Source organism: Stegostoma tigrinum, chromosome 7 (genome assembly GCF_030684315.1).
Source record: "Stegostoma tigrinum isolate sSteTig4 chromosome 7, sSteTig4.hap1, whole genome shotgun sequence".
NCBI lineage: Eukaryota > Metazoa > Chordata > Chondrichthyes > Orectolobiformes > Stegostomatidae > Stegostoma > Stegostoma tigrinum.
This window is the reverse complement of record NC_081360.1, coordinates 15,490,136-15,515,000: the sequence shown is the minus strand read 5'-3', so window position 1 is coordinate 15,515,000 and position 24,865 is coordinate 15,490,136. Positions and strand designations below refer to the sequence as shown.

Below are 24,865 nucleotides of genomic sequence, written 5' to 3'. Positions count from 1 at the left end.
CCACAGTCTCAGCTGTGTGGTTGACTGAAATGACCTGGCAAGCCACTCTGTTCAAGGGCATTTAGAGAGAGTCAATTGAATGCTGCCCCAACCAGCAGCACCCACATCCCATGAACAAATTTGGAAAAAACCTCCAAACCTGGCGTAATGTGGAATAATTGTCTAATTATGAACCTGAATGGTTGACTTTTGACCAGGCATTGCTGTTTCCCACACCACATTGTTTATCATGTCCGCGGGATGAAGTGCCCATTCAACTGACATTAAAGTGGCCATAGTGTGGATTACTAAGCCTTTTCAACAATTGCATTTCTGAGGCTGCTGCAGGAATGGAAAAATGACCTGTGTAAGATCCCTGCCCTTCCCCCTACCAATCACCACCAAGCCTCAGAGTTACCTGGAGGACCTGCTGTTGGAACTGAGGGGCTACAATGAGGTGAGCTGCAAGGGTCTAGAGGAAGGGGGCAGGTAACAGCCAAGGAAGTTGGTGATCCCTACAAACTAGATACTGTGCACCAAGAGCATTGAGAGCTTCATGATGGGACAGCAAGTGATTGGTGGCAGACCCACTCTAATTGGCCCAGCATCCTGTTAGGCAGCAATGCTGCGGTCAACCCAAGATACGGCTCTGTGTATCCATCTCTGCTGCCCTTCAGTGATGTGCACCTTCTTGGCACTGGCGATGTGTTTCCACCACCTTGCTTGTTGCAGAAGGCAGTGGATGAGTGTCATTTAGTTTCACTGAAGAAGGTCTTTTTGGTGTGCTGCTGCCTTGGTGACCCTGGCAAGGCTCAGCAAAGTGAGGAGCTCATGTGCTGTAGGGGAAAAAAAGGAGTTCTTTTTGTAATGGCTCAGTTGCTTTCCTGCCAAACCAACAAGGTTTCCCTGCTGGAATTGCACTCCATCTGGGGAATGGTTGGGGGGGGAAGGTACAATTGTATCAGGTCCTGGCACAATACTATTTTGTGGGATTTCCACACTTTGCATTTTCTGAAACCCAGGTTCACTGGTTTAGAAGCATACTACATATTCAGGATGTGCTCACAAGGTCTGCATTTGTGCTGTACTGCCTAATGTTAGAAAAATGTTACTGCGAGATATGTAACAATGTTCTGAGCTGTTTCTACAGACTTCATCAGAGTCTCATCTTGTAGAAAAGGAAAGACTTGCATTTATGTAGGGCTTGTCATAATCTTGGAATATATCTAAGTGCTTTTATAACCAAAAAAATGCTATTTTTAAAAAAGTATAGCCGCTTTTTTGCCAAGTTAGGGAATGTTGCAGCCAGTTTGCATTCACTTGGATCCCACAGACAGACGTGATAGTGACCAGAAAGGCTGTTTGTGCTTTTTAATTTTTGAGTAGACAGGAAGCCAGGACGGCTTCCCAGGTATTCTTCGTGCTGTCTGAGATCTTTTTACATCTAACTGAGGAGGAAAGCAGAGCCTTAGATTAACATCCCATCTGAATGATGGCCACTCTGATAGTACTGTATATTCCCCAGGTCTGCACATATGTGTGGAATTCCAGTATGAAACATTCTAACTCAGCAGTAGCCCACTGTGCCACAACCAGTGCCAAGAAAGTGGTAGCAATTTGGTTTGAGTGTCATTCTCAAGTTAGATGTTGCCTTTGAATTGTCATCAACCGCACCACTGTCTCGAATTCTAATCTACCACAGAGCACTCGGATAATAATGGAGACACCGTGAGAATCCCATTTCATTTCAAGGTAGATTAGGCAGCGTAGTGATGCAGAAACTGCTCCTAATTTAGGAAAGCTATCAACTTTTATACAAGGTAAGTTTTTTTTTGGTTCTTGATTTCTTAACAGTGTTTTATTTAATCTCTTTTCCTAATAATTATTTACTTGGAACTTAGTAATTTTTAATCTTTTTGTCATATGTAGGGCTGTTTATTTTCCTGGCTGGGGGTACGCTGGAATGAGGAAGCAATGGTGGGGGAATCTTCTATTTAATGCTGGTACATGTATAACCAGGTGGAGTAGTGTTCATTTCAATGCAAAGAGATGTGTTCTAGTGTGTATATCTTTAACATTTAAGCAGTAAACAGTTAGTTAATTTTTAACTCCCAATCTCTTAGATCATATGCAGCTTCCAGTCTCCTCTTCTGCCCATGTGGGAAGGAGGCTATAAAATCACTTGCACTGCCAATAAACACACAGCAGTTCAAATGACTTTGAGCTGTGCTATGACTTTAAGATGCTCTTGTCCTTTGTTGCATTGTTTAGCAGCACATGCCAACTAGCAATAGGTTTGTGAAAGATCAAGACACATGGGGCAGTGTTAGTAGCTAGCATTGGATTGTAAAGATTTGTGGTGTATGGGATCTTACCATCATGGAGCATCCGAATCAAATTGATGCTTGTGACAATTGCAATGAAGAATATCTGGCAATACTGGTAAAGGAAGGTGAGGCTAAATAATTTGTTAATTCCTACATGTAGCAATCTAAATCAATTTCTGAAGGTTGCTTGTTTGGGATATTTATGGCAATGTGATAAGTAGTGGAGAGGATGTGTGGTAAACATTTTTGATGCTTTACTTGGACAGCGTACTATATTGAGTGATTTTCTGCCTTAACTGAACTTGCACAATATGAACAAGTTTTGGCAGCTTTCCAACTCTACATTGCAGCAGCTGAAGAATTTACTGTGTTGTTCTAAGGTGACCTTGGTGGTTTTCACTCCGCTTAACCAAGCAGAGTGACATTGTGGTTGGTCGGCCCTGGTTTTGAAACTTGTCTACAGTGTGCATCGCTTTCTAGGTTCCTCTTAATTGTCTCAAGAAATCTCAGCTGCATAGAAAATTTTAGAACCACATTGTGAGTATGTATTCTTTCGATTAGAGTGATTCCTGTTAAACAAGATTGATATTCAGTCACCCCCTAAAACTCCAAGAAACTGCATGCTGTAACACCTTCAGCATGTTAAACATCCCAAAGCTCTTTCAAAACGCTTTTCAGACCTGTGACTTCTGCCATTTTGAAGAACACTTGCAAGCTTCCTTTCAAATGGCACAAAGCTGTGACTTGGAACATTAGCACCTTTGTTCCAATGACAGTATCAAAACATTGGCGTTTTACATTTTTAGAGAAGTGCTTTTGAGCTGTTGGCAGCTCACTACAGTCCGGCTTCTCTGACAGGCACAGAAATTTCTGTCATCCCCTATCCCTGAAGGAAGCCACATGTGATTAAAGTTTTCACTCTCTTATTTTGCATATTTTTAATGGAGGGGGTGAAAAATGTGGTCAAAGAGAAATTTCATTAAGTATCTCGCAGAAAGAAGGTAGAAAGTAGAGAGTTGGAGACCTGTAAAGAGGACGTTCCAAAGCTTAGTGTCCAGGCAACTGAAAATGAAAGAATTTAAAATAATGTAGAATTTTACAAGTTTGTGGGACTGCTGTGTGCAAAATGACTGACTGACTGCTCTGTTCCACGCATTGTAATTGGCATAAGACCATAGCTAATAGGACCAGGAGTAGGCCCATCAAGCCCGCTTTGCTGTTCAATAGCATCATGGCTGATATGAGACATCAGCTTTTCATGCCCTCTCCCCACAACCCTTGATCAAGAATCTATGTCAGTCTTATAAGGACTGTGTGCTGACAATACTCTGTGGCAAGGAGTTCCAAAGATTCTCCACCCTCCGGGGGGGCGGGGGGGGGGGGAATTCTCAATCTTAATCTCAGAATAATGAGCTCCAATTTATGCCTTCTGGCCCTAGACTCTTCCGGGGTGGAAATTCCTGTCTGCATTTAACCTGTCAAGCCCCTTAAGTATCTGATGAGTTTTCTGAAAGATCATTGAAACATATTTTGTAAGCATTTTCAAATGTTAATTTCCAAGTAATTGAGACTCTTAATGTATTTATCTTGAATACACATTCATGTACACATTTAAAATCATGTGTAATCTTTTGCTATTTTGGCATAATAGCTGGAAATGATGAGAATAGCACCATATGCATAGGAGTGCAGTGCTATGTCTTTTTATAATAAAGAACAAAGAAAATTACAGCACAGGAACAGGCTGTTTGGCCTTCCAAGCCTGTGCCAATCAAGATCCTCTGTCTAAACCTGTCACCTATTTTCTAAGGCCCTTTGCTCCCTGCCCATCCATGTACCTGTCCGGATACATCTTAAAAGACACGATCGTGTCTGCGTCTACCACCTCCTCTGGCAACGTGTTCCAGGCACCCACCACCCTCTGTAAAGAACTTTCCACGCATATCTCCCATAAACTTTCCTCCTCTCACTTTGAACTCATGACCCCTAGTAATTGAGTCCCCACTCTTTGGGGCGGGGGGGGGGGGGTGTGGTGGGAAGCTTCTTGCTAACCACCTTGTCTATACCCCTCAGTCTATACCCTGCAGTAGTAACCTCTGAAATGTCCCATTTTGATTAACATGCTTCATACAGCTTTGGACTCTGACTCTGAATTGTCCAAATACTTTGAAAATTGCATTTTGATTTAGGATCATCGAGCATTTTTCATCATACAGTCAATGTAGGCGTTGATACAGGTACATAGTGCACTTGATATTCAGTGTTTAATCTTTCTGTTCAGAGTCCTACAGGTTTATCAACGGAAGTGTGAGCAAACTTGGTATGAGGGTGTAGTTTGTTTACGAGATGAGGGCAGAGATCTTTGTTTCATGATATTATAGATAAAAGGACTTATTTAGTATTTGAATAAAGTTCTCAGGTGATGCGCGGGATATTAGCCTGCCCTTATCAGGTTTGCCTTGGCCTTAATGACTGGAGTTGTATTTATAATGTACCAAGTCTGCTCATCCACCATTTTTGAGTTGCGTTAACTTGCAGTCACCCACTGCCTCTAAGTGAAAATTCCCATCCTCATGTTAGCACCCCGCTGCCTTGATCCCATCCTTCTTTATTTTTGTTAACTTGCTACAAAGCTTCAATCCCACCAAATTTTCTCCTCCTCTAACTCTCAACTTGTGCATTCCCAGTGCCTTTCACAGCACCATCTCTTCTCAAAACCAACCATTTTATTATGGTTATTCCATTTAATACATTTTTTTTATTTAAGTCCATATTTTATTTGCTGTCTAAGGCAATCTTGCACTGCATTTCTGCTACATTTAAACTTGAGTTATTGTTGCTCCTTTTCCAAAGGAGTAATAGAGGTTGGTATGATTCATCGACTTAATGGGTTCAAAGACTTCGGAAAGTCCAACGCCCAGCATAAACTATGGACAATATATTTTTGTTTGTAATTTGAACTTCATTTTCTGTTTCCAAAACATTCAGGCTTGCATCCAAAGTTCAAATAACATTCCTTGTAAACTTCTACATCGAAGAAGAAAAATAGTCAGAATCCCACCTTTAATTATTCAGCTGGCTGCTGACCCAGGCAAGCAAACAAGGACTTTTGTTTACATAATGCCTCTCAGGATGTGCTGAAGTGCTTTACAGAATTCTACAAGCAAAATCGTACAAATAGCAATGATAGAAAAGAGTAGTTAAATTTCTTCTTTCTTTGTGATGTCTGTTTAAATATTGGCCAAGATACAGGGGAGAGCAGCTCCTGTTCCTCTTTGAAAAGTGGAATCGTGGAATTTTTTAGGTCCACGTGGTGTTGTCTTAAAATGCAGTCTGCCTAACAGTGCTGCACACTCTCAGTAGTGCATCAGAAATGTCAGTCTGGATTTCGCTCCAAGGTCTCCAGGACAAGCTTTTAACCCACAAGCTACTGACTTGGAGATGAGAATGCTACTGATTGAGCTGCTGCTGATTATTACAATATTTAACATTCTCCAAACAAAGCGACAGAGAAATCTGCATTTGTTTGCCCACTGTAGGCAGCATGCCTAAATAGCTTAGGAACACATCCACTTCTGTCAAAATATCAAAATTATGATTTAATCAATCTATTCCACTGCACAATCACTGTACTATTCCCCTCACAACATTTTGTATGAACACTGCCAGAATTCAACCAGTTGGAATCCAGTATCTTCCACTGGTGTTGGCAAGTCTAGAAATGTTAACTAGCTTTCTTAAAAAAAAGGTCAAAAAGGCTTGGGGCCCAGTTAGAGATCAACAGAGATATTAGCCCTGTTTCAAACTCATGCACTGTAAGAGTCTAATTCAGAAGTTCACTGATGGATTTTTTTTAAAAACTTGTCTGGAATCTGGCCAGTCCACCACAACCAGCCCACAGCGCACTGCTGGGTACAAAAGCCAAATGGAGTGGTTTGAAATGTGCACGGTATCAGGTTGGCTGCATTTGATAGCAATCTCACCGTTGAGCTACAATATCATAGCTTTGAGTTGTATTCTGAAGATTTGAGCCTGTAGTCCAGTCTGTCACTATGTGCTGTACTGACGAGATGCTGTTTTTCATATGCAGTGTTAAACCAAGGCATTTTCTGTAAGGTTGACATAAAATAATCCATCACATCATTTTTTTTTAAAATGGGGAAGTTTCCCTTGACGTCTTGGCAGATATTTAGGCTCTTGAAATAGGTTGTAACTATGTGTATATAAAGCACGGTTGTTAAATTTCTGCTGGATTGATGTTTAGAGCAACAAACTGAAACCAGTTGCAAGCAATAACGGCAAGTACAGCCTAGCACTCACTTTACAGGATTTGGAACTTAATTATTGTTGAAGGTCATGATAACAAAGTCGAGATGATTGTATGTAAGCGCAATACATTTTAGTCATAAATTTACCATACCTTGCTCTGTCTTTTGGTTCTTCCCAATTCCCTTCCAGCTATTTGTTCAAATTGAAACATTTTCATGAGTGAAGTTGCTGTTTGCCATGGATCGTTAAGCTGAATGTTGTCAGTCCCATGTAATAAATTACTCTTTTTTTTGGTTTCTCTCCCTATAAACAAATGTCCATTGTCCCCCAGCTCAATTCCTACTTGTATTTCCTATTTACCTTTTATGGGTGAAGACCCTTGGGGTGAACACTGTTTCCATGTTGCAATGGTGTTCCTGACTCCTGTCACACCTATCCTCTACAGTTCATGCTTTACCCAGTACAACACATCAAGGCTCAGCATCTGGTTAGAAACTAACAATGCCCTCTAAATTGGTCCCTCATCAGCTAGAACAGAGCAGTGTGAAAATGTAGGAGTGGTGCATTAATATAGGTTGTGTAGAGAGAACACAAGTCATCAAATACTTTACTTCTCGTGACCAATTCTTAATCCAAACAAATCAATATATTAGCTGTGCAAATAGCAGATAGAATAAACAAGGAGTGACTGTTTTCAATAGGAGGGTGCAGATTTAAAGGCATGATTACTTTTTATGGTGGCATGTGTTTTTGGTGTTAATGTTACATCTGTAGGATGCTGTTCTGCAAATAGAATTGTGTTCTTCTGTTTTTTTCCCCTTGGTTTGTTTTAACCCAAAGTAAAAAGTTGTTTATTGTAATTTCTACCTCCCTCCCCAGTTCTTAGCTCCAACAGGGTGGATCAGATGACCAGGACGTACAATGACACCGAAATGGTCACACACCTGCTGGCTGAGGTGAGCTGTGCTTTAGTTACAATAACGTGACCTTAACTCAACTATTGTGAAGGGAAATGTTTAGAAATCAAAAAGGAGCATTAACATATACTATATCAGTCAGTTCTATAGAATGTAGCTCTGAAACTGATGCAAGGACTGGTGCAAATTTGACACCTTGCATCTTTTACAGTCAATATTTGAAATTTTCACAAACAGAATCATTCTGCATTGAAAGCTGTTTAGCCTATTGCAGTTACGATGGCTTATTAAAAATGTAGCAATCAGTGTCACTTCTTTTGCTCTTTTACACCATCCTGTAGACTTTTCTCCTTCAAATTTATATTCAATTCCTCTTCGAAAACTCCTATTGAATCTGTTTCCAGGCAGTAAATTGTTGCAACTTACTCATAATTAACTGAGTAAGAAATAATTACTTTCTTTCCTCCGATTGTTTTGCCAATTAACTTAAGTCTGTGGTCTTGGATTATCAGCCTTGTTGCCAGCGGAAACAGTTTCTCCCTTTATCTCTGTCATAATCTCTTCTTTTTAAATACACCCGCTTTGTTTATTCCCTGAGGTTGAACATGTATTACAAGTTGAAAAGATGCCTGTGCTTCTCTAAATGTTGTATTCTCACTTGCACCCTCAACTGACTACTTGGAGATTGCAATAATCCAGTATTTGAGGTATATAGTTTTTGCTGGTTTAATCAAGAGTGCCAGTTCATAAGGCACAGTTTAAAACAAAGTTTGCTATATTTGTTGGGTTAGATAGTAGATTTTTGGAGTTGACGAAATGAATTGAATGTGCAACCGCTAGGATACGATGCTGCAAGATGTAAGCCTATAACACCTGTGAGAATGTCATTTTGCATTTTGTTTTTTTTATTGGCAGAGAGATCGTGATTTGGAATTGGCTGCCCGAATAGGTCAGTCCTTGTTACATCGGAACCGGGTACTGACAGAGAGAAATGAGCTCTTGGAAGAACAGCTGGTTCAGGCTTACGATCAAGTGAGTGGTCATTTTCAACGTGTGTGTTTAATTATGAAATCAAGCGTAACTGATTCACTTCTAGGGAAGGAAAAGTGTTGTTTTTTCCCCAGTCTAGCCCACAAGTGACTCTTGTCCAATGCTAATGCCCTTTAAAGTGGTTTAGCAAGGCCCTCAGTCAAAAGGTTAATGCTAGTCTTTCAATCCCACATTCCAAGAATGAATAGATAAAATAAAAAATCTCAAATTTTTTAAAAACTCCATTTGATTCAGATGAGTAGACTTTATAACATGGTATTAGTTTAAAAATGGACCCTTTGAAATCAGAATGTTATCACTCGAGTCCAATGTGACTCCTGTTGTGACTGAAGAGGAGTCGTATTGATATCAAAATGTTAATTTTGCCTCTCTCCACAAATGCTGCCAGACCTGTTCGATTTCTCCTGTACATTCTGATTTCATTTCAGATCTTCATACCTGCAATACTGTACTTTTTTCCTTTGGGGATCCATTGTTTTGATGGCAGGAAGGGTTTTGGTAGCTCTAATATGGCCTGGTCTGTACATCTGCTCCCACGTCTTTGTAATTGCTGATGCGTTATTAATGTGCATCACGTGGGAAATCAGCAATTCCCAGTTTGTGGATGTTCCGATGCACTGCAGCGTTCCTACAGAGGACATAGATTCACAGCATGTAGCAGTTGTTTAGGGAACAAAAAAACCATTAACAGCTCAAATCATTGGTTTGCAAAAAATTGCTTTTATATGTTTTGTATATATTGTTTGAAAATGGTTAAAATGCCTGTTTTTATTTGCGAAGCATCCAGTGCTCACTAATTTACAGTACTTTCCAGTCCAAAAGACTTTTTTTTTTTTTTTTTACTTAAAATTCTCATTCTGATTCTTAGCATGCTGCTGTAGCCTTAGTTCCGCCTATCTCTGTAACCTTCACTACTCTGTGAGATCTCTGCATCAATCCAATTCTTGCCTTTTGCACGTTCCTGACTTTCATTACCCCCACCCAAACCCCCAGGTATTTATGGTAGTGTCTTCACCTGTCTAGCTCCCAAGGTTTAGAAGTCCCCCTCTAAATCTCTCCTTTTGGTTTTTATTTCTCAATTTGGGTTGAATGGCTTCCTACTATACTGTAAATTTATGATTCTATGATCTTGCTCCTCCTTTTAAAATGTTCTTTCAAACCAATCTTGGATTACACATCCTAATATCCCCTTCTGTGGATTGTTTTCAGATTTTATTTGTGATGTGCTTTAGATGCCAGGTGTTATATCAAAAAAAAAGAAATTCTGAAAGTACTCAGTGGTGAGCTAGTATCTGTGGGGGGGAAAGCACAGGTATTGTTTCAAATCAAAAGCCCAAGTCTGAAAAGAGATTATTGATCTAAAACAATTGTTTTTCTCTCTTTTTTTTTACTACTTCAGATGCTGCCTAATCTGCTTGCATCTTTTCAGCATTTTCTTAGTATTATTTTAGTTCAGATTTGCAGAATTCATGGTATTTTGTTTCTGTACTAGAATTATTCATTTTAGGCATTTCACACAAAAACTTTGGACCTCTTAAAGTCCAGTAAATGTACAAATACCACTACACCGTGTTTGAAGGTATTGAAGACGTGTACTTTTTCTTTAGCATCTATAACATCAAAGTATCCCTGACTTTTTACAGACATATAATGCAAGGCATGAATGTCAAACAAAAGGGGTTGGAGATGTAAGAAGAACTGACTTAAAGCTTGGTTAAAAAATGGCTATTTTTGGATTCGGGGGATCCGAGATGGAAGATGAGAAAAATTTGTGTGTAAAGAGCTGTTCCTTTTTTTTTAAAAAAAAATATTTTCAGTGACTGAGCTGATTTTGTCACATTTTTGAAGCAGTAGTTACTGTTTTATGAGCTGTTGCATTGTTTTGGAACTTTTGGAGGGAGAAAGAAGATCAAAACAACAGCACTTTTTTTTCTAAAAAAAGAGAGGGAGAGAGCAGTTACTATTTGGGAGGTAAGTTAGAAAACGAGCAGTGAACCTTCACAGTTGACTGCCTCTGCTGTTAGTTTCCCTGAGGGTGGTGAGTCCAAAACTAGAAGGCATAAATTTACATTGAGATGGGAAAGAATTAAAAGGGACCTGAGGGGTAGCTTTTCCACACAGAGGATGGCATGTGTATGGATGAGCTGCCAGAGGAAATGATGGAGGCTGGTACAATTGCAGCATTTAAAAGGCAATGGATGGGTATATAGAAATGGTTTAGAAGGATATGGACCAAATATTGGCAAATGGGACTAGATTTATTTCGGGTATCTGGTCAGCATGGCCAAGTTGGACCGAAGGATCTGTTTTCATGCTGTAAAGCTCTATGAACAGATGATGGGAGTGTGGGATCTAGATTGCTGAAAATACAGAATTTGTGGTGTACTTTTCCAAAGCAAATTATTGTTTGTGGCAAAATACTCTTGTGGTGTAGTCACATTTGCAAAATGTGAAACTCAGCAGCCAATTTGCATTAATCAAGATTCCACAGAGAGCAATGTGATAATGACCAGGTAATTTGTTTTGTTTTAGGTTGAGACCAGCTCTGGGAACAGAATGCTGGGAAGAATTTCCCAGCTGTCCCCCTCTATCCCTGAATGTTGCCCTTCAGATTCACTTGTATCCAGTGTTTTCCAATTATCTGTTGTTTAGTCCATGTTTTTTCCATTAGGTTAACCAACTGCAGCATGAGCTTTCCAAGAAGGATGACCTCCTGCGAGTGGTGGCCAATGCTTCAGAGGAGAGTGAATCTGACTCCAGCTGCTCTACACCACTCCGCCAAAATGAGTCATTTCATCTATCACACAGCTTGATGCAACTGGATGTTTTGCAGATTAAACTGCGAGAACTGGAGGACGAAAACCTCTCTCTTCGTTCTGAGGTAGGTTTTATAACAGCCCTGAATTTAGAATAACATGGGTGTACCACATATAAGACATGTCACTGGCCTAGTTGTATATTTTGCTGTTTTGCAGATGATGATACTAGAAAGATATGCTGGGAGGCTCATGCATCAGACAATTTGCCCTGAACGGCTTTTACCTAAACACTCTGAAATTCCCTGTATTTCAGTGGAGTTCGTATTGTTCTGGTGACCTTGTGTGATTTACACTTCTTAAATTCCAAGCTACCGACCAAGTTTAAATTTGTTTATTTGAATACAATCATAAAATAATTGCAGTGTTATAGGAGGCCATTCGGTCTGTGTCGACTGTCTTGGAAGGTACACTTGTTTGCAAATGGTAGAAATGAGAAATTCTCTTCATTCGAAAAAGTTGTGGAGTTTGCTACCACAGGCTGATGGAGATGTTTCTTGAATGTATTCAAGACTGAGATGGAGAAACTTTGCATACTAGAAGATGCGAGAAATTTGGGGTTAGAGAAAATGAGGTGAAAAATGAGCTCTAATTAAAAGATATACTTAGCCTTCTCAAGATGTGGGCTTTGCTGATTTGGCTGGCATTTATTGCCCATCTGTAGTTGCCCTTGAGAAGGTGGTGGTGAGCCACAGCCTTGAACATGCAGTCCATCGGATGTAGCTATTCCCACAGTGCAGTCAGGAAGGAAATCCAGAATTTTGACCTAGCAACTGTGAAAGAACAGTGACATAGTCTCACGTTGTGTGGCTTGAAGGAGAACTTGTGGGTGGTGCTCCCAATCATATGCAGCTCCTGTCCTTCTTGACATTAGAGGTTGTGGGTTTGGAATGTACTGTTGAGATCGCTTTGGTGAGTCATTGCAGTGCATCTTGTAGGTGTTTTACACTGCTGCCACTCTGCATTTATGGTGGAATGTGCAAATAGTTAAGGTGGTGGATGGGGTGCCAATAGTTCTATCAAGCTACTTTGATGTTTTGGGGGCTACACAGGCAAGTAGAGAGTTCAACACACTCTTGAATTCTGCCTTGTAGATGGTAGACAGACTTTGAGGAACTAGGAGGTGGGTTATGTGCTGTAGAATTCCCAGTTTCTGACCTGTCAAAGCTGCAATATTTATATGGCTGGCCTAGTTTCAGCTCATTGGCAAGCTCTAAGACATTGCTCGTGGGAGAATTTAGCCATGGTAATGCCATTAAATATCAAGAAGATGAGCATTGTTCATCAGTTGTTTGGCTCTCATTAGCCCAGTCCTGGATGTTGACCAGGTTCTAATGCATACGAATATGGACTGCTTCAGTCTCTGAGGAATCACAAATGGCTGAGCAGGGTCGCGGGGCTGAATGACTTATTCCTAGTTTGAACTTATTGTTCTCATGAGTTTGTCTTTTGTTCTGCATTTTTTTCATGGATACAATGTTAAAACTGGGAACTCGAAGCAGAGTTGGGATCCTGTGTCCTGCCTCTGTACACAGTACAGTTTTGTTTTCTATTCACCCAATACTGATACTGCTGCAACAACGCCCAAATGTTTGCATACAAACATTTGACATCGGTGAAGCGTTGCAGAAGCCAAAAAAAGGAACAGAACCTGTTGGATTACATTAACAACTGATTGGCCAGTGTGAACCACTTCCGTTGCAGTGGAAATGTTTATGATGATTCCATTTTTGGAATCCTGCCTGTGAACCAAATAACATATACAATTGGTGAATAAACACTTTTAGAAAAGCTCCATAAGACTCTCATCAAGGTTTGGACAGTTTTAAAAAATTGTCATTCAGCATTATATTATTCGGAACTGTGTGAGCCCAAAGTTAACGTGACCTTGGTTAAACGATTGGGCACAGGACAGCCACAATCAGTAGTATTAATGTTAGGCAGCATGACCAGGATTAGCCATTTAGGCAGTAGCAGTTTTGTGCTAACTGGCACCAGTTAACTGAGGACCTTCTTCAACGTTTACAGAGGCACCACGAAAAGCATACTGTCCGGGTGCGCAACAGCCTGGTATGGTAACTGCTCTGCACAGGACAGGAAGAAAGTTCAGGTTGTGAGCACAGCCCTGACCGTGCCAGACGCAAACGTCCCATCCACGGATTCCATTTATACTACTTGTTGCTGTGGAAAGGCTGCCAATATGAAAGACCTCTCCCACACTGGTAACGCTGTCGTCCAAACTTCCCTCAGGCAGAAGATACAGAAGCTTGAACACACGCACCAACAGGTTCAAGAACAGCTTCTTCCCTGCTGCTATTAGACTGCTGAATAAACTCTTTTTAGCTTCAAATAATGTTGATCTTGCTTTACGCACCTGTTGTGCAGGTTATAACCTATGTCCTGGTTTGCTATGTTCTGCCGATATTGCCGCAAAACAAGGCTTTTCACTCTTTATTTGGGTACACGTGACTACAATAAATCAAATCAAATCTAATCTAATCAAACATAGGCTGACAGTATGGGCTTCTGGAAACATATAACCTGTTTAGCAGCCTGAGGTGGTACAAACAGCCACCTAGATTAGCAGCACAAACACTGGTGAGTACAACTATGTATAGGTGCCTGGAACTGTCAGCAGCATTAGCAGTATGAGTGCCTGGCGTACAGCATTAGCAGTATGAGTGCCTGGCGTTAGCAGTGTGTCACTTGTTAGTGTACGTCATATCTCTCCTCTCTTGGGATTTTCTTGGTGCCAGTCTCTCAGTTCACCAATTGAATTTCTTTAACAGCAGAGTTGATAATTGCCGAGGTTCTGTTCAAGGTTAATGATTGATATTGCACCTATAATTTTCATTCCTGGCACTGAGATTTTAAAACTCATCATAAAGCTATTGTTGATTTTGCAATGCTGTTAATGAATATTTATGCTTAATCCTTAACATGCTTGGTCACACCTTTTGAAATTAGCTGTACACAGTGATGCAGTACATCCCTTTAAAGGATCAGAGTAAAGTTATGATGAGTGGGACAAAATGATGCACAGTTAATGTGTTGACCCTGGTTTAAACCTGGTCTAAACTGTTACAAAAGAAATCCATGTCTGATAATGCAACTGATATAAAACATACTTGAAAAACTCTACGTGCTTCTGAACCATGAGAGTCTTGGGGATAAAACTGCCACAATTTGTCTATTTCACTTACTTCCTGACGATGGTTAGAGGGGGAAGGGGAAACATTCATATCAGTTTGTTAGGTGGGAATTTGCTTTTAGCAGGTAGGTAATGAAAAAGCGTGTTATTGGAATAATGTAAGAGATGTACCTGCAACCAATGGCCTGGTGGCAGCATTTCCCGGAGTTTCTTCCAAATTTTTTGTTTACAGTTGAGCATTTGTTTCATTTTGTGCTAACTTTCTGACATCCATATTAAACTCTGAGCATGCAAGAGCCACCACTGACTTGAAAACAGTGGGAGCTGCCAGAGGGTCTGATGCTGGGAAGTAGCAGCTGCAGTGCGATATGAAGAAGTAGTTTGTCAATATCCTGAACCTAGTCTGATTGTGTTTTTCTCTGTTTCTTCATTCCAAAGGCTTGTCACCTGAAGACAGAAACTATCAACTATGAAGAGAAGGAACAGCAGTTGGTCAATGACTGTGTGAAGGAATTAAGTAAGAATGAATAAAGGAAAAGCGAGACTCGTATTTATGTAATGGCCAGAAATTCAAAGTTGGAAACCCAATTTTTGACCTTGATCAGACATTTAAAATAAAACATTGATACTTTTAGATGACTCTGGAATATCCTGGGTGGACACTTTTTTTTAGTTATGAAACAGAGGCCTAGCCAGAAATCCTTGTAGCTAGCTGGACAGAAAATCAGAGTTGATAGCGCAACCCCTTTGGCAGCAGTAAAATGCTATGTTCTGTGATTTTAAACGTTCAGTGCAACCAGTAACTTTTAACAACTACTGTTAAAGGTTAAGGATATATGAGAGTTGGGGTAGAATGCCACATGGGTGAAAGGGGTTGACTGTTGTTAAATTAAAGAATGCCTCTAGGGTAAGTCAAGAGGTCTGATCCACACTGGGAGTTGTTGGATTAAGGGCTGTGTGTAGGGCCTTGGACTGGGAATTGCTGTCGGATCTGGAAGAAGGGCAACATGTCGGGGGGGATGGGTCTTGTCGAGTTGAAGGGGCCTCCAGACTAGGGCAGTGCAGCTATGAGATGTTGAGTTGATGGGAGTCAGTGATGAATCAAGTATCGTTATAATAGATAGCCAGGAGTTAGTCGATTTTTGATACTCTAACTTACCCTGATAACTACTAAGCTAAAGTAAGTCTGGACTGTCAGGCGTTTCCCCCACACAATTTTTCAGAGGGTTCCAGACATGGGGAATTTCCTATTGGAGTTTTCAGTTTCAAGGAATTGGCAACATTGGGATTTCTGCATGGGCTCTGTGCCACTCCGGTCTGTACTGCTGCAATGAATATCTCACCATTGGCATATCTGGGTTAATGATTTGCACAATCTGATATTAGAATGTCAGCCAATGAAATACTTCAGACTAGTCACCACCGTTGTACTCCCCCATTTTTCCTTAAAATTATGCCATGCGATCTTTTATATCCACCTATAGCAACGGACTGGATGTAAAAGAATTTTCAAAACTTAACACAAATGTTAAAGCAAATTTCTCTGTTGGACATATAGGAAAGCTGACCATATGGTTTGAATGAAGTTACCCACAATCTTCAGTTGTCGAAGCATCTTTCAGACACCAATTTCCAGACTTTCCCAATTTTATATTTAAGGTCTCACCCAATGGATGCCATCTCTGTCAGGGCAGTGCAAACTAAAATGCCAGCCAGGATTTTGTATTAAGGGTTAAACTGAACGCCAGAGGATATTTGCAGTCTATACTCCAGACTGTCATATCCAACTGTAAATCATGGCTCCTGTGCAAAAGAATTGTCTGTCATTTTATTGCAACAATTTCTGAGCCTACAACTATGACTTTTAAATCTGAAAATGCTGGTCTTTAATCTCTCTTCACATGTCCTATTGGTAAAGCACCACTCAGTGCAGTGCTCAGTGATGTAGATCACAAGGTCCTTCGGTTCAGTTCATTTTGCATGTTGTATCTTTTGTTGTTCATCTGGTGGTGTTCTGTAGTGCCTTCTGTGCTTGCATTTCTAAGGGTTGGTGTTGCAGATTTGGGAAGGTTCTTTTGGAAGAAACCACAGTATCTGCAGTATCATCACGGAATTTCTATTGATTTGAATGATCTGTCACATTCAAACGATCATTATTTCTTTGTTGTCTTAACTTACCTTGTTCTCCCATTTCTTTCTTTTTAACCTTTTTTCTCTTCTGAAGAAGAAACAAATATCCAGATTTCCAACTTGGCAGACGAACTGTCCAGAAAGAATGATGACATTGCACGTCACCAGGAGGAGATCACCAACTTGCTCAGTCAAATTGTGGAGCTCCAGCTTAAAGTCAAAGAGGCAAGTGTGAAAAAACATGTGAACTGTGATAAAGAGTTTAACAAATTCTATCACCAAGGTTGGTGGGGAGGCCTCCCTACCACTTGGTTTTTGTTTTGATTTCAAAACATGTCATGGGTCTTGATATTTCTTTTCCCAGTGTGCCATTGAAAAAGAGGAACTTAAACAACATTTACAGGCATCCAAAGATGCCCAAAGGCAGCTCACAGCAGAAGTGAGTATTTCACTTTTTAACCCTATGCCAGCTGTTTACATTTTAAGAAAATGCACCATTACCTTGTTTTAAGGTTGCACCTGCTCTAACCTCCGATAAGGAATTCTGACTCTGTTGAAGTGAACATATGACAAAATATAAGAGCAGTAGACCAATCATCACCAAGTCTGCTCTGCTATTCAGTGAGATCATGACTGACCTAATAACAGCAATTTCTGTTTTCCTGTCTCGATTCTCTTATTAATGATAAATCTGTCCATCTCTGCCTTGAATACGCTTAACTATCGTACCTCCACATTTTTCCATATCCAGCTGTTCAGTCTTAATGTCAGTGTCCGTTTGTTGCTCAGTTATGGGTAGATAGTGCGCATACTCTTGCATACTCTGGGATTAAAGAAGAGAACTGTATTTCTACCCATAGATGATAGGATCTGCAGATGCTGGAGAATCTGAGATAACAAGGTATAAAGCTGGATGAACACAGCAGACCAAGCAGCATCAGAGGAGCAGGAAAGCTGACATTTCAGGCCTAGACCCTTCTTCAGAAATGGTGGAGGGGAAGGGGGTTCTAAAATAAATAGGGAGGGAGGGGAAGACAGATTCATAGAGGAGAAGATAGGTGGAGAGGAGAACAACCAGTCAAAGAGGCGGGGATGGATCCAGTAAAAGTGAGTGTAGGTGGGGAGTTAGGGAGGGGATAGGTCAGTCCAGGGAGGATGGACAGGTCAAGGGGGTAGGGTGAGGCCAGTAGGTAGGAGATGGTGGGTGGGGCTTTGAGGTGGGAGGAGGGGAGGGGTGGGAAGTAGGACAGGTTTCGGAGGCGGGGACAAGCTGGGCTGGTTTCGGAATGCGTTAGGGGGAGGGAAGATTTTGAAGCTTGTGAAGTCCACATTGATGCCATTGGGCTGCAGGGTTCCCAAGCGGAATATGAGGTGCTGCTCCTGCAACCTTCGGGTGGCATCGTTGTGGCACTGCAGGAGGCCCAGGATCAACTGTCATCTGAGGAATGGGAAGGGGAGTTGAAATGCTTCACGACTGAGAGGTGCAGTTGTTTGGTGTGAACCGAGCGTAGGTGTTCCACAAAGCAAGAGGCTTGGGGACTGCTTTGTGGAACACCCACGCTCGGTTCGCACTAAAACTGGGCAGTTAACTAGGCAGGTAACAAATGGCATTAATGATATTTCCAGTTTTGTCTAGTTAGAAGTTAGATTTTGGAGTTATAAAATCTAAAATCAATCTCGATGGTATGAAAATGATTCACCAAAGGTGAGACCAGAACTAACAAGGAGCACATCAGACCAGGCTGAGGCTCTTTTCTAAAGAGAAGGTTGTGGAGTTGATAGCATAGATGTAGAAAAGATGTTTTGGTTTCTAGAGGAATACAGAACTATGAACCATAAGTATAAGACGGTCATCAATAAATCCAATGGGGAGTTTCAGAATCAAATTCTTAATGCTTGAGAGTGGATTGTGTGGAGCTTTCTGCTACAAGGAGTAGCTGAAGTAAATAGTATGGATGCATTCAAGGGGTAGCTACACAAACACATGAGGGAAGAGGAGTAGAGGAAATGCTGATTATCTGAGGTGAAGTAGATGAGCTGAAGTTTTTGTGGAGCATGTCTATTAGCACTGACTATTTAGGCTGAAAGACCAGTTTCAGTATAATAACTTCAGAACACCTTAAAGGTAAATGTAAATGTAAATGCAAATATCTCACTGTATTACTAATCTAATGTACGAACATCTCTTCAGCATATTTTGTTTTATCTTTGATAAACAGTACAACATACAGTTAAATGGTGGCCTGCTGTATCATCTCACATTTAAATTAACTAGTGCCTGCTTTGATTGCACAAGCATTGTGCAGTACTGGAACTTTCTCAAAATTTTGGTCTAGGTTTTATGTTCAAATTCCTGGAGTTATCCTTGAATTTACAAGGTTCTGACTCTGAAGCGAGAATACTATCCACTCGGTGTGAACCAGCGAGGATAAATACTTTCCATTACAATATAGAGGGAATTGATGTAAAACTTCTTGGATAAATCTCCAACAGCAGAACCATGTGTGTTAATAGCTATTGGTTGATTTGTGCCTTTCTCCTAATTCACTTTCTAATCCACTTGATTTTTTTGATCATGCATTTTAAGATGCCTTCATATAAATTAGCCAAGTTGCAAAATATCTAAACACTGAAGATGTATTGTTGGTGTGCTGCTGCTGCCCCTTGTCTTTATTGCAGTAGTTACGGTACACAGAAATGGATATTATTCCCCACTCCTTGTGTCTCATAAGTCTCATATCCTCACAAGTCGCACCCCCACATGCTGGAAAACGAGGGTGGTGGGTCACATTACCTGATTTGGCAGAATGCTTTGTTTCCAAAGTTTATAGATTATGGTGGACCTTCTTGACATTTTAATTTTGCTCCTGTTCACTGCAGCTGCTTGAAGTGCAAGACCGGAATGCTGAGTGCTTAGGAATGTTGCACGAATGCCAAGAGGAGCTAAAAGAATTGCGAAACAAATCAACATCGTCCTCACTTCAGCGGCCCCAGTCCTACAGCATGTTCCCAATGGTATGGAGACATCATCACATCAAATCCACACTTTTTTTACAGTCAATGCATTAAATATCACTGTTTTAACTCATGAGTATTGATAACTTCAAAGCCAAAGATATGGACAAGCTGGCTTGTCCCTGTTGACTTTCACACCAATCCTACCCGTATAACAATGTGATAACTTTGATTTGTTTAATGTCAGACAATGCATTATTATAAGATGCTGATATTCATATTGGAGTTATATACATATTTACAGCCCCTAATTTTTTAAAATTTTACAACTCACCAAGTATTCATCAAGATTAGATAGATCTTTCTAATCTTTCTACTCAGAAGGTTGAGGCCAGCGGTTGCATGGGTCTATCAGCACTTGCAAGTTCTCTTCAGACACTAACCATCCTGACTTGGAACTATGTCACCATTACTTTACTGTCTGTGTCCAGATCCTGGAACTCGCTCTATAACAGGGTTGGGATATATCTATACCCAGTGGACTGCAGCAGTTCAAGAAGGCTATCAATTTGAGCAGTTGAGGAAGGGCACTAACTGCCCAAATAATTTAATAAAAGTAGAATTGGAAACTAAATATGCAGCGTGATGTCTTTACAGGATTCCATCGCCGCTGAGATTGAAGGAAGCATGCGGAGAGAACTAAATTTGGAGGAGTCGACCATTCAAGACCAAAGGTAAATGGAAATAGTTCACTTGCTCCATTTTTGTTCCAACTGTACTTTGAAAGGAGAAAGGTTTGTTTGAACAGAAACCAATCTTCATAAATCCAAGAATGGTTCTCCTTCCCACCTCTCCTTGTTTGTGGAATACAGGAACAAGCTTAGGTCAATTAATCTCCCTGATGTTCCGCCATTCAATTCGGTCACGACTAATCTGTTTTTTAGCTCTGTCTTTGGTTCCATAATACCATCACCTGATAAAAGTTTACTAACCTGTTTTAAATGATTCACCTGACCTTCAGGTTCATTAGATTTCTGTGGGAGAGAGTCCTCGATTTCTTACTACTTTTTTTAAATGAGGATGTGCTTCCTGATGCCATCCTAGAATCCCACTCCCAACCACACCAAGGAACGGTACGTTTATCAATACTTTAATTCATTTACCTTTTGTGTTTTTGCTTCAGGAATCAACACAAACGGGTTTTCCATACTGTCAGAAGTATCAATGAAGCCATACAATCCCACAAGTTGGCATCCCCTCTGGGATCCATCCCAGGATCTGGTTGCTCATCTGTTGTCATGACAGTGAAACCACACCAATCTGTCATGGGGACAACTGGTACAAAACTGACAAATAACTCTGCAAATGAACAGGATGCTCACTGGTAAGTAGCAGATATTAATAAATTGCCCTTCTACAGGTCAAAGTTTAGTGAACAGGTCAGACAAAGGAAAAACATTCCTTTTATTCCTTCTATGCACTGTGTGTCTGGTGTTTCAGCATAATGCCTGAAGACTTATTAAATGCTTGTTATCAAACGCAACAAACTGAATCATAGCATAAAACTGTACCTGAACTGGATTTCATTCCCGCTGTGTGTTATGGCTAGCTTATTTATTAGTGTCCTTGTATTTTTCTCACTTTTTTTTTGCACTAGCATTGGTGCACTTATTAACTTGTGATTTTATGTGGAGAGAGAATGAAATTCATATGAAGTAAAAACAAAGTGCTGGAGAAACTTGGCAGGTTTGGCAGCATCTGTGGAGCGAGAAACAGGGTTAACATTCAGTTTCCAACATGAAGTGTTTCTGGAACTGAAGGGGGCTGGAAAAAGCAGGAGCCAGGATCAAGTGGAATAGAGATGGTGAGCGTGCCTGGCACAAGGAGAGCTAATGACAGTAGAAGAGGGACATAGGTACAAAATGGCAGTTAACGCTAAGTTTGAGTAGAAGAAAATAGGTCAGCAGTGCTGAGTGAACCCAAGCTAACAAAGCATGAAGGTGAGGGAGTGTAATCAAATTGGGAGAAAGTGTTTGTTGACTGAAGTTGTTGAACTTAATATTGAGTCCTGATGGCTGTAAAGTGCCTAAGATAAAAGTGAGGTGGTATTCCTCCATGTTTCATTGGGCTTCGCTGGAGCACTGTAGCAGGTGGAGGACGGAGATGTCAGCATGAGGGCAAGATGGTTGACTGAAGCTTGAAGGCTGGTGCCATTCTTATGAACAAAGCGGAGGTTAGTCACTCGGTCTGCCTTTGGTCTCACCTATCTAGAGGAGTCCACATTGTGAGCAGCTGAGACAAATTTGAAAGAAGTACAAGTAAACCACGACTTCATCTGTTTGGGCCTTGGACATTGAGGAGGTAAAAGGCCAAGAGTTGCACCTTCTGCGATTGCATGGGAAAGTGAGTCAGTGTTAGTAGTAACAGAAGTGAACCAGGGTCTGCAGAGGAAATAGTCCCTTTGGAACGTGGAGAGTGGAGGGGAGGGGAGGGGAGGAGATTATAATCAGAATCAGAATCAGTATTTCACATCAGAATCTGAAGAGCCTCACGTTTGTGGCAGATGGTACAGACTCATTTCTAATAAACTAAGGGCATCCACAGAATGGATGTAAGCAATAGGGAAGGGTGAACTCTATTGTACAGAATGCATTCAAAATTATTACTTTTTTCGTTTAAACGGAAAAAAAAAATATATATATAGGCTGTGTTTGTCAGTTTATTAATATTAAAAATGGCAAGTATAGAATCGGGCTATTGAGCCCAACTAATCTAGCAGATACTTATTCTTCATGTGAGTGTCCACTCAATCTACGTAATCTTTATCCTATCAAAACATCTTTCGCTTCCTTGCTGCTTCTAAACTACATTTTGGTCTTTATGAACTGCTCCATGTAATAAGGAGTTCTACGTTGTAATCTATCCCTAGGGAAATAAGTTTATACTGTGTTTTTCTCTGTAAATATAAATGGCTATCTTAAATTTGTGGCTTCTAGTCTTGACTACTTCCGCAAATGGTGATATTTGCTCTGCATCTGCCCTATTCAACGTTTCGATGAGCATTTGAGATGACAGGAATAATATTGAGGCAGTGAGTTAAGGTTCCCTTAATTCTGACATTATAGTAAAGCAGCTGACTATGGCACAAAGTCCAGTCTTAATTTGTCAGTGGGTTTAAGGAATTCCTTAGCATAGAGTGACGTAGTTTCTTTGATTTTACACACATTTCTTTTCCGAGTTGGATCGAGCCTATCAGATGGATGAGTAAATTTATTTCTCCCAAGGCTTTTCCTTTGTTTACATGGGTGCATTATTTTGCTTTTAGATGGTGTTTGAAACAGAATAGTTAGTGAAACATCTAATTCTCAACTGACAGCCTGTTACTCTGTGTAATATATCACTGGATTGAATTAACAGAGATGTTGTAATCTGCATATAGCTTGCGGTATGTTCCGAATAAATAAAAATTTACTAACACTCACTGTCACCTCTTCTGTGCACTTAGAATTGACATGCAACTAGGAGTTTCTGGTTGCACATTAATGTGGTCACCAGCCATTCATTGTCAGTTAATTCACCTTGGCTTGTCACTCATGCTCTTATTTTATCTCTCAGCAATCTTTCGAAGACCGGGAAGCCTGGTACCCCTGGGGCCAAAGACGTGGCCACTGCCCTGCGCCGGCTTTCCTTACGGCAGGAGAATTACCTGAGTGAGAAAATGTTCTACGAAGATGAGTGGGACCGGAAGCTGTTGGCCCTGGCAACAGATGAGGAGAGCAGCTCCACTACACCAGCTGAGAGCGTGGTGTCCACAGGGACCAATGTCACGGATCTAACAGAGATGTCCTGTATTTCAGGAGTGTCCAGCTGTTTCCGCACGTTCCTACCGGAGAAGCTGCAGATAGTCAAGCCAATAGAAGGTAAGAGTAGACACTTGTGGGTGGTCAGATTTTACTATTAATTGTAATTGCCATTAATTTGAGCAGAACACCTCAACCATATGGTGAGATTTTAGTATAGCGGCAGCTATGAAATGCACTAGGTATAAAGAAGGATCTGATGAAAGCTGGTCATTGGCCAAACCAAAATTCCATTGGGCCCAGTTCCACCGTTCAATTATAAGGCAATCAAACCTCCATTGTAAACATTATGATTTATTATATTGGGTAGATCAAGGCTGTGTAGCCAATGTTTTTAGATAATCCTTTTTAATCATTGGTTCATCAAGTTAAACACAATATATTTTGACAACTAATGTATTGTTTCAAAACATTCATCTTAAGACTACACGCAGAGCAATTTGTGATCCTGCATTTAGAAACTCTCAAAGAATTCCCTTGGAATCAGGGGCTTAGTCTTTTCATGCAGCTCATTAGTACCTCTTCTTGAAGGTGACTACAATTTCTAATTAAAATTTGCATTGTATCTCAGCTTTTATGCATTCTTTAAAAGAAGAATATCTGTTGTCTTGTTCTTGCTCAGTTTGACTGTTTTATGGGTCATGGGTCATCAAACAGATTGCTGACTCTCTACAAAAGTTGGTGCGAAGCCTCGTCTATTCCTATCCCAATATCCAAAGACCTTTTCTGCTACAGTGCTGTCAGCATTATTGCAAGCGAAACAAGATGCATTTTGCTATCATATTCTATAGATTAATTCTATCAACATAGCCGGTTCAAGCATAATTACTACATAGTTGCTCAGCCTTTATATTCCAAACATGGTAAACATGTATTCGTTTTATTTACCACCAGTGACTTTGATATTTTATGCTGATGATGTGTTTATCTTATTAACCCTATAGATGATTCTGTTTTTTAAATTGTCTTTTCGTCCCGCTTGGTAGGTTCTATGACTTTGCACCAGTGGCAACAGTTAGCACAGCCCAACTTAGGTACAATTTTAGACCCACGACCTGGGGTCCTTACTAAAGGCTTTGAGCCACTGCCAGAAGATGATGTCTATCACCTGTCTGATCTTGAGGAGGACAGCGAGGAGGGGATCACCTTCAAAGCCCAACGCACTTCTACACCCGAGGGAACGAAGGAGAAGGAGGAAAATGAAGATAATGAGAAGCAGCTACCAAAGATGCAGGAGATACCACCAGATATTTTTCTGCCAATGACCACTTTCTCTTCCCAGGAAGCAACAGCTGGTGAGTTATGCTTCATAATAACTAGTGGACTAATAAACTGGAACTTTGTGCAATAGGAGCCGATGAGCAAGAATTGGACAGTAATAAGTGTGAATGTTTTGGTAAGGTTGTACATC

At 40.6% G+C, this 24,865-nt stretch overlaps 1 protein-coding gene across 6 annotated transcripts in view; it reads left to right on the top strand.

The window, feature by feature from the left end:
* trak2 (trafficking protein, kinesin binding 2) overlaps positions 1-24,865 on the top strand; it is a 74,293-nt gene that overhangs the window by 39,223 nt on the left and 10,205 nt on the right. For 3 of the 6 annotated variants that reach the window (XM_048534351.1, XM_048534348.1, XM_048534349.2), the window contains 11 exons: positions 7,455-7,531; positions 8,408-8,524; positions 11,214-11,423; positions 14,948-15,026; positions 16,734-16,864; positions 17,004-17,078; positions 19,520-19,654; positions 20,252-20,328; positions 20,778-20,978; positions 23,210-23,514; positions 24,441-24,749. In XM_048534351.1, coding sequence (XP_048390308.1) covers positions 7,455-7,531; positions 8,408-8,524; positions 11,214-11,423; positions 14,948-15,026; positions 16,734-16,864; positions 17,004-17,078; positions 19,520-19,654; positions 20,252-20,328; positions 20,778-20,978; positions 23,210-23,514; positions 24,441-24,749 — 1,716 coding nt within the window. Of the gene's footprint in view, positions 1-2,180; positions 2,432-2,689; positions 2,848-7,454; positions 7,532-8,407; positions 8,525-11,213; positions 11,424-14,947; positions 15,027-16,733; positions 16,865-17,003; positions 17,079-19,519; positions 19,655-20,251; positions 20,329-20,777; positions 20,979-23,209; positions 23,515-24,440; positions 24,750-24,865 lie in introns of those variants that run through there. The other 3 variants (XM_048534350.1, XM_048534352.2, XM_048534353.2) reach the window with 3 other exon arrangements.